General features: G+C 41.9%; 2 protein-coding genes across 3 annotated transcripts; one reads left to right on the top strand and one right to left on the bottom strand.

Moving 5' to 3' along the window:
- hsf2 (heat shock transcription factor 2) lies at positions 1 to 3,858 on the top strand. 2 transcript variants are annotated; one of them, XM_014204746.3, is made up of 11 exons: positions 1 to 188; positions 677 to 785; positions 866 to 993; positions 1,110 to 1,234; positions 1,346 to 1,421; positions 1,587 to 1,648; positions 1,741 to 1,822; positions 2,074 to 2,183; positions 2,271 to 2,528; positions 2,699 to 2,801; positions 3,108 to 3,858. In XM_014204746.3, exons 1-11 carry the CDS (start codon positions 96 to 98, stop codon positions 3,456 to 3,458), a joined length of 1,497 nt encoding a protein of 498 aa, XP_014060221.3. In that variant the 5' UTR covers positions 1 to 95; the 3' UTR covers positions 3,459 to 3,858.
- A 35-nt stretch (positions 3,859 to 3,893) lies between these two features.
- Positions 3,894 to 8,704, bottom strand: serinc1 (serine incorporator 1). Its single transcript, XM_014205119.3, has 10 exons — positions 8,546 to 8,704; positions 7,361 to 7,522; positions 6,836 to 7,029; positions 6,591 to 6,670; positions 6,349 to 6,486; positions 6,032 to 6,201; positions 5,789 to 5,879; positions 5,539 to 5,683; positions 4,990 to 5,214; positions 3,894 to 4,848 (listed from the first exon to the last, which is right to left on the bottom strand). Exons 1-10 carry the CDS (start codon positions 8,582 to 8,584, stop codon positions 4,710 to 4,712), a joined length of 1,383 nt encoding a protein of 460 aa, XP_014060594.1. The 5' UTR covers positions 8,585 to 8,704; the 3' UTR covers positions 3,894 to 4,709.
- Between the last annotated feature and the right edge of the window lie 62 nt (positions 8,705 to 8,766).

The following is an 8,766-nucleotide window of genomic DNA, read 5'->3' as shown; positions in this document are numbered from 1 at the left end:
ACAGGAAGTTGTGTGCATGTTTACGACATTATTTTCTTCTCAGCGACTTGCTTTTTTCATCCCAAAAAGGCATCTTTCCACCTACAGTTTGCAAAATGAAACAAAACTCAAATGTTCCAGCTTTCCTCACCAAGCTTTGGACTCTTGTGGAGGATTCTGATACAAATGAATTTATTTGTTGGAGTCAGGTAAATTAAATTGCCCCGCTGAGCGTGCCAGAGCTAGCTAGCGAGTAAGCGCTAGCGCTGCAGGGTGTGAAACGAACGAGTTAGCCAGCTAACTTAGCGATTTATCATCTGTTGCCTCATACACTGAGTTATAGTATTTCTTCATAGTCTTAAATGCAGGTGTCACTGGTAGGCTTCAAGGAGCATCGTTTTGTTTTGCTACTGATGTCAAATACGAATTTGCTATTGTTGTCCGTGCTTGCTGAAGCTTGCATTGTAGCCTCCGCTACAACCCTCCCCCCAGAAGCTAACGTTATAGCTAGCGTTATTTGAAATATCTGTTTGAATGTTGACTAGTGTCCTTATAAGAGCACATCAATAAGCATTCCGTCAGAAAAGAAAGTCCATGCACTGTTTAGTTCCTGACATGTAACACAAATACATTCCCTTTAGTGGAAGTAGTTGCTGACATTGCAGTCTCATAACTATAATAATGTTTTGTTTTCTAGGAGGGTAACAGTTTCCTCGTCATGAACGAACAGCGATTTGCCAAGGAGATCCTTCCCAAGTTCTTCAAACACAACAACATGGCCAGCTTTGTCAGACAGCTAAATATGTGTAAGTCAGCTATTCTATAAACATAGCTGTTCTAGTGGAATGCCCCCTGTGCAGCTGTCTAATGGGTGGTCTCTCTGCAGATGGATTTCGCAAAGTGATGCACATTGACACAGGCATAGTGAAGCAAGAGCGTGATGGACCAGTTGAATTCCAGCATCCTTACTTTAAACATGGGCAGGATGACTTGCTGGAAAACATCAAAAGAAAGGTGAGACCATCATGGGGAAACAAACCTATAATGGTAAACACATAAATGACCTATATCAGTAAGTGGTCAAACTGAATAAGGTAGACATTGTGTAATGGGCTTTTTTTTCTCTTCAGGTTTCTAATGCAAGACCAGAGGATACTAAGATCAAACAAGAAGACCTGTCCAATATTTTGGCCAGTGTTCAGAATGTTCATGGAAAACAAGAAAGCATTGATTCCCGACTCAACACATTGAAAAGGTATGCAAACTACCATGCCCTGGCAATTAAATGGGGGTATAAAAGTAGTAGTGATGTGTTGGTTTGGATGCTTGAATGCTTGGATGCTGATGCTTGAATTTCTGTTTACAGAGATAATGAAGGTCTATGGAGGGAAATATCAGACCTGAGACAGAAGCACTCCCAACAGCAGCAAATCATTAAGAAGGTACAGAAAACGTTCTTCGCCCCAAATTACTTCACATATTCAGTGGAAATTGAATTGGAGACAATTTTCTCACAATAAAACAGCTTAACCATTGAATGCATAATTGGCCTTAAGGCTATAAAAGTTGAGTCTAACTTTGCTTGTTGTGGTCTTTGTTCATTGCAGTTGATACAATTCATTGTCACATTCGTACAGAAGAACCGGATTATGGGTTTAAAACGCAAACGGTAAGCCTTCATAGTATAACAATTCTTCCACCGAATGACATCGATTACGAAACATTATTAATACATTTTACTTCTCAATCTCAATTTTTCAGACCTATTCTACTGAACAACAATGGAAAGAAGCCTAAATACATCCATGAAATCTACGACGAACCCCCTCTGGAGCACAACAAAGTATGTGTAGAGGTCTGAAGGGATTTGCCTCCTTATGTAAGGTTTACATGGGGATGTCCATCCATTCAGACATCACACTAATATATTTTTTTCTTGACAAGATTAAGGCAGGATCATTGCCCAGGACAATTGCTTAAATTGTGAGAGTCAATGAAACTTGACATTGTTCGGGGGGAATTTTCCAATATGAGTTTATAATGTTATTCCAATGAAAAGCATTCTAAAAATGTATATTCTGAGCCCTCTCCCAGCCCTCTGTCAGTGGTTTGAAGAACGCTGATCTTACTGATGATGTTGTCATCTGTGACGTAACTGACAACGATACAGAGATCACAGAGGGCCCCTCAATAATGGATCAATCGTAAGTCAACATCTACATTTTTGTTTCATGTATATTTCCGTCTGTGCCATCATCTATCATGCCTGTTCTCCGCTCCTTCATTCTTAGGGGGGATGTAGAAATTGTTGAGGTCTTCGACAGCAATACTGTGTCACAGACAGATGGCGCTGACAATCCAGGCCAGACCAACTCTTTGGTATTCGAACCAGAAGAGACCACCATAAGCACGTATGATAGCCTTCCAACCAGCAGCGTCTTGCAACTCAACAAACCATCAGGCTTGAGCCTGGAGGATCCCATGAAGATGATGGACTCAATCCTCAATGAGAGTGGAGCTATCTCTCAGAATATCAACCTCCTCGGCAAGTAAGTGGACTTGCTTTACCTTCGAGGTCTGTAGTTCCTGAAGAACTTGAAAAGGCTCTCACAATATGTCCCATATTACTGGGTAGCATTTTTGCATTACTAAGGATATATAGGCCTATGGAATTTGTTTCAGCTTACAGTTAATAAGAAGCATCCATATGTTTTAACAGGGTTGAGCTGATGGACTACTTGGATAGCATTGACTGCAGTTTGGAAGACTTTCAGGCTATGTTGTACGGGAAGCAGTTCAGCATTGATCCAGATATTTTAGAGGTATGCTTTTCATTTTTAAATGTAACTGGGAAGTTGATAGGCCACAGAGGTTTATGTTAATGACATTTCATACAAAATGTTTTTACTCAGTTCTATGATTCCTCTTCAGTTTTTCAGTTCAAATTGCCCTGTGAACTTGCGAGATTTCAGCATCTGCACAGCTTAAGTGAGTCCTGTCAAACAGGCAATACACAAGTCTATAGTGAGGCTACTACCTGCTTCCCCTCTCTTTACTCAACGTCAAGCCTTCCTGTCTGAATTCTTTTGTGTTACTGAATTAATTTCACTAAATTATGTAATCTTTAGGAGAGTGGTGGTTCCAAAGGAAATGCAGGGCTGCTATCCAAAGGAGGCAAGTCTGGCGTCTCTGCAGACAAGCAGCTGGTCCAGTACACGTCCTGCCCTCTGCTGGCCTTCCTGGATGGCTGCACCCCTTTGGCCCCAGAGCCAGACAGCAGCATAGCCACAGAGCTGGGAGACAGCCTGCTGCAGCCCAGCACTGAGGTACCCACAGACCTCCTGGAGCCAGATGAGGAGCCTCCACGGAGCTCCCTGATCCGCCTAGAGCCTCTGACTGAGGCAGAGGCCACGCTTTTCTACCTGTGTGAACTCAACCCAGAAGGGAGTGGCACTGACTCGACACAGCTGGAGATTTAACCAAGGAGCAGAAAAAACTCAATGATTTACTGTATTTATTTCCTTGTATATTTTGGTACATTTAGGTCAAAAGACATTCCATAATGTAGCTGTTTATGGTTTCTCCACTATTTCCACTAGCAGTTGAAGGTAAACCCTGATTTAAAAAAAAGGCTGCAATTTTGTTTCACTGTATTATTGATTTCTGTGTTGATAGGTCAATGATCACATTCTTTAAATGAAAAAAACAAGTGCCTGCATACTTCCTTGTCCTAGAACTACAGTGCTCAGCATTTCAAATACTATAGTCTGGTGTGTATCATAAGGTGTCGTTTTAAGGCTTCTGTGATTTTGCCTATCCTGTGAGATTCCCTGTTAAGCTTCACAATAACATTCAAATAAAGTGTATTTTCATTCTGAATGCAGTATAATGAAGTGGCAAAATTCAAGAAAAAGCATGGTTTGCAATGCACTTTAATACATATCGAAAGGCAAACTATTCTGGAGAAATGGGAGTTGACATTTTCTGACATGTATCTTGTCTGCTAGAAACACTTAATACACCTTAAATTATGCTAAAGCATCTACAAAATAACTTATCCACTGTTTGAACATCAGTATTTTACCTTTAGAAGATAACTAGTGCAAATAATAAGTAACACAAGGTACATAAAACTTAAGGTCTTATTTGAGCTATTACAAGATGTGCAGGTTAGCAATCGGGGCGGATATTCTGAAAAGGAAATCACAGCAACATTAAGATTTGCATGATTGTAGATTAGCCTATAATATCATGCAAATGGTAAATCATGCTCACTTATGAACCTAGGATAATGTTAGCTAATATCTGGAACCCTGCACTTCCTCTATACTTAAAGTGAAGGAAAGTGTAGCATAAACAAAGCAGTCTTACCCATTTTGTAACAAATAAACAGTTCTTTCTGAATGTCCTATCCAGAACCGATTACAGTTGAGGAAGAGTGCTTCTCCCTTCATTAACTGACCACATGTCCACTGACCATCTCCCCAAGCCCCAGCGACCTTTACAACCCGAACTCTGCATAAGTAATCCTCATTCTTTAAATTGTGCAATAGGATAAAACACAGTGGATAACACATATGTACTCAATACTTGCATGCATGCAGTTTGTTAAAAACAAAAAGGGTGGGTTATCCACAGGGAATACACACACAGAGCTTGTTCACCTTATACAATTTGAATAGTCACAATCATGAGCAAATGATTGCGCTCCCTTCTAATTCTTTAGCTCATCAGTCGAAGTCTCGATTGACCAGGACCAGTGGTGCAGCCAGGGTCCACACATACAGGGCAATGCAGATCCAGCTGGAGGAGATCTTCACCCACACAGAGGGCCACTTGCTGGTCATTGTCTCATAGCTGGCGTCGGGGCTGAGGGAATCAAAAACAGACCTTTTAAAATGAGTGACCTGTGTATATGTTCACAATATTCAATACTTAAGCAGCAGACTCATTATTGCCTAATTGTCATGTATAAGACCAGATCAACCAGGGAGAGTGAGAGATACACACCTGTACCAGTTGGTGAGGGTCATCATGATGTAGAGGGAGGCCAGGAAGAGCATGAAGTGGAAGAAGGAGTAGCTGTAGGTGACTCCGTCCTTCTCGTTGTCCACGGCCCGGTTCTCGCCGTCTTCCACGTCAAAGTTCTCAGGGTGGGGGCCATCCTCAATCAGTGCAGACTCATCACTGGTCAGAGTCAGTTTGTTCACTTGGGTGTTGGAGGAGTTGCGGATGCTAGAGGAATGAATGGATAACTTGTTATTGTTAGGGTCAATGGCAACTACACAAAAAAGATTTGTATTTTACCTTTAACTAGGCAAGTCAGGTCAGTTAAGAACTAATTCTTATTTTCAATGACAGCCTAGGAACAGTGGGTTAACTGCCTTATTCAGGGGAAGAACGACAGATTTGTACCTTGTCAGCTCGGGGATTCGATCTTGCAACCTTTCGGGTTACTAGTCCAACGCTCTAACCACTAGGCTACCTGATGATAAAATAACATTAGCAGTTCCTTCTTATAGGAAACTGCAGACAGTTGGAGTTTGACCCGTTTTCTACCTTGAGTATAGAACACACATCAGGAACAGGACCAGCCCCACAATGCCCTGGGCATCCCACCACTGAACAACAGGATGGTCCTTGCCAGCTGGGGTGGTGTTGTTGAGGCCAATGATACCCAGCAAGCTTGGGTTGCATTTCCTGTCTGTGGATGGCAAAGAACAACACATTCACTCAAGTTGTCTTGATGAAGAGCAAGCCACTGATTGGTGTATTGAAAAGGGAGACATTGGCTCATTAAAATCCTCACCTGGCTCATTGGTCATGGCAGACCAGGTGAGATACATGGTGTACAGAGTCACAATGGATGACTGCAGCAACCCGGACCTTGGCTGGGACTCCTGTTGAGAAAATGGGTGAGATAACACAGACATGTAAATGTCTTAGAACATATTATAATGACATGTTTATTATATAACATGGTCCAGAAATGAAGGTTTTAGGGATACAACATGGAGTGTAGGCGACATGCTGGTCCAATGCACTTCCTTACCTGAATCTGTGGCAGGATGGACATAACTGAGGCTCCCACACACAGCAGCATGTTGACAGTGATGAAGGCCTTGTTCTCAGTGCAGCCATCAGTGTGGGTGTAGTAGACGTAGAACATGACCAGAGACACAAGGGACAGGATGTAGTTGATGGTTGTAGCAGACAGCAGAGCTGCAAGGGAGGAATGACACTTGATGGTTATTTCTGGACAATGGGGACAGAGGTTAGAGGAGAGTAGACGCTGAAGACTGCTTTAACTCAACCCATCACCATTTCCACAAGGTATTCTCAAAGAAAAGCTCACGTCGAGTCCCCTACCTGCATACCAGCAGCGAGAGTTGCCCTCCTCCATTTTCTCCACCCAGGACTCATTCCAGGAGTGGGCAAAGTCAATCAGAAGGACCAGCTGGATCAGGATGAAGCAAAAAGCTCCAGCCATTCCTATGTAGAACCAAACTATGGCAGAGAAGGACAATGTGTGAACTACTTTCAACGAGCTGCAGGATATGCTAATATCTCCATGAGACAGAAAAATATATTTGAATGAAAAGGGGCGTTACCAGTTGTGAAGGCACCCTCTGGAATGAAGAATGCACCGACGGTAATGGCAGTCGCAGCAGCAAACTTGAAGAACCAAAACCTAAAAGAAAGCATAAGTATTTTAACTGTCTGACCTTTTGTTTTAACTTCCTTATAAACAGATACCCTTATTTATTAATTATCTTCCTGCCTTGCAGTATATAAGCTTACTGATATCGTCATGACCTATAATAATTATAAATAAGACTTGCTGTGCCATTTTTACCCGTTGTGTACTGCAGCTCTAGGATCCTGGCTACTCTTGACCTTGACCATAATGAGGGAGAAGAGCAGGAAGAACATGGCCATGCCAAAGCAGACGCGGTACACAGCCTTGTAGCCGACCAAGACATCACAGTTCACATGACCCTCCACACCTGGGATTGATGTACCCATTCCCCCATCACAGAATCCTGGAATCTGCAAGAGCCAAGATGCACAGGTAATTAGTCAGGCGAATTGAAAAATGTATAGAATTAGAGGTCACTGAGCACACAAAACATTATGAACACGTGCTCTTTCCATGACACACTGACTAGGTGAATCCAGGTTAAAGCTATGATCCTTATTGAGGTCACTTGTTAAATCCACTTCAAATCAGTGTACATGAAGGGGAGGAGACAGATTGAAGAAGGATTTTTAAGCCTCGAGACAAGATTTACGTGCCTTTGAACGGGGTATGGTAGTAGGTGCCAGGAGCATCGGTTCGAGTGTACATGTTGTACATCAAACACATAACATAGTTTGGTACCTTCTTGAGTTGCTCTTCCATCCCTGGCATTAGCATGATGCATGCGATGCCCACACCCAGAAGGAGGAAGAAGGCATAGATAAGTCGGGTGACAGTGGAGTTATTCCCACTGGGGCAGCATCTGCACAGCAGGCAGGGGGCAGTGCCACACAGGCAGGGGATCTACAGGGAAGACAAAATTATTAATCAATTAGCTAATAATACAAGCATTGAACTGATGGTGACAGAATTATGCATCTGCCTAGCTACCACTGAATGGTTGAACAAATAGAATAATGGTACCAAGTCAATAGGTTATTTATTCATTGATCAAAGTTAATCAATCCACCTAGGGTTAACATAACACCAACACTGTTGTTTTTGACAAGTTGCTAACTATTATGAAAACCAAATCCCTGCCAAGAATAGAGATCTGGCCATGGCTGGTGTCAAACCTAATCAAGTGGATACCAATGTGGAAGTGAAAGATCAAACAGCTAACGTTACACTTTCAGCTTAAACGGTTTCAGGAATAGTATTAGTATAACCAAATAGGGAGGAAAAAAACAGACCTATGCCTGTTATTGTCTCTACATGAACTTAGTGTATTTTCAGGACGCACATTTCGCAATTCACTACTAGGGTAACGTTAAGTGGAGACGTCATAGCTGTAGCTGTTATCTGACATTTGACTCCGCTTTAACGGCAACGGTGTTGCAATATTTCCAAGTACCGGTAGCTAACGTTAACTTACCTATCAATGACAAAATGGCTAACTATCTAGTTAGCTTTCACGTAAGGCTACATTGCTGTGTAATATCGAAAATGTAAAACGTAGACGGTAGAGAGAGAGCAATCGTTAATTTGAATAAAACATGGTCGGGGTCGAACTGTGAAACCCCAGATAGTTATGACGGTTGTTTGCCAAATAAAATAATATTTTTTCAATAATTTGTTAATTAATTTGTGTTCATCTTTTGGATATATTATCACAGGCCAATTTATTTCATTAAAAAGGCAATGCGCCAATCCCGACAGCTGAACAGGGAGGAACCACCCTGGCTTGCCTTTGTTGTTGCGCATTTGCTACAGTAGGTTAGCAACTGAGCTAGCGAAGCTATCTCGGAAGAAATAGTTGATTCGGCCCTTTTGTTTTTTATAACTGGATATGATGTCGACTTTTATTTTAATTAAGAAAATACTTACCCAACTCGCCATGGAGCACAGTCCAAGAACGGCCCCCATGGTGTTTTTCTGAAATACGACTTCTCCGGGAAGAAATATGGATGCTTCTCGTCTGTTTACGATCTCTTCTTCTTCAATGAGGTTGCTTCAATACATGATGCATTACCGCCACCTACTAGACTGGAGTATAACTCCCTTACACTTTGCTTAAAAACAAATAAATATACAGTAACGGTCAAAAA

Source organism: Salmo salar, chromosome 06 (genome assembly GCF_965601325.2).
Source record: "Salmo salar chromosome 06, fSalSal1, whole genome shotgun sequence".
Lineage (NCBI taxonomy): Eukaryota > Metazoa > Chordata > Actinopteri > Salmoniformes > Salmonidae > Salmo > Salmo salar.
This window is presented reverse-complemented; position numbering and strand designations above follow the sequence as displayed.

What these genes read in the sequence shown, in the direction of transcription:
- hsf2 (XM_014204746.3), top strand. Translation starts at nt 96, where the DNA reads ATGAAACAAAACTCAAATGTTCCAGCTTTCCTCACCAAGCTTTGGACT. An exon ending in TGGAAAACATCAAAAGAAAG is followed by an intron (nt 994 to 1,109) that starts GTGAGACCATCA and finishes TTTTCTCTTCAG; the next exon opens with GTTTCTAATGCAAGACCAGA. An exon ending in CGACTCAACACATTGAAAAG is followed by an intron (nt 1,235 to 1,345) that starts GTATGCAAACTA and finishes TTCTGTTTACAG; the next exon opens with AGATAATGAAGGTCTATGGA.
- serinc1 (XM_014205119.3), bottom strand. Translation starts at nt 8,584, where the DNA reads ATGGGGGCCGTTCTTGGACTGTGCTCCATGGCGAGTTGG. An exon ending in TGGAAGAGCAACTCAAGAAG is followed by an intron (nt 7,030 to 7,360) that starts GTACCAAACTAT and finishes TGGCTCTTGCAG; the next exon opens with ATTCCAGGATTCTGTGATGG. An exon ending in CCATCCTGCCACAGATTCAG is followed by an intron (nt 5,880 to 6,031) that starts GTAAGGAAGTGC and finishes TTTTCTCAACAG; the next exon opens with GAGTCCCAGCCAAGGTCCGG.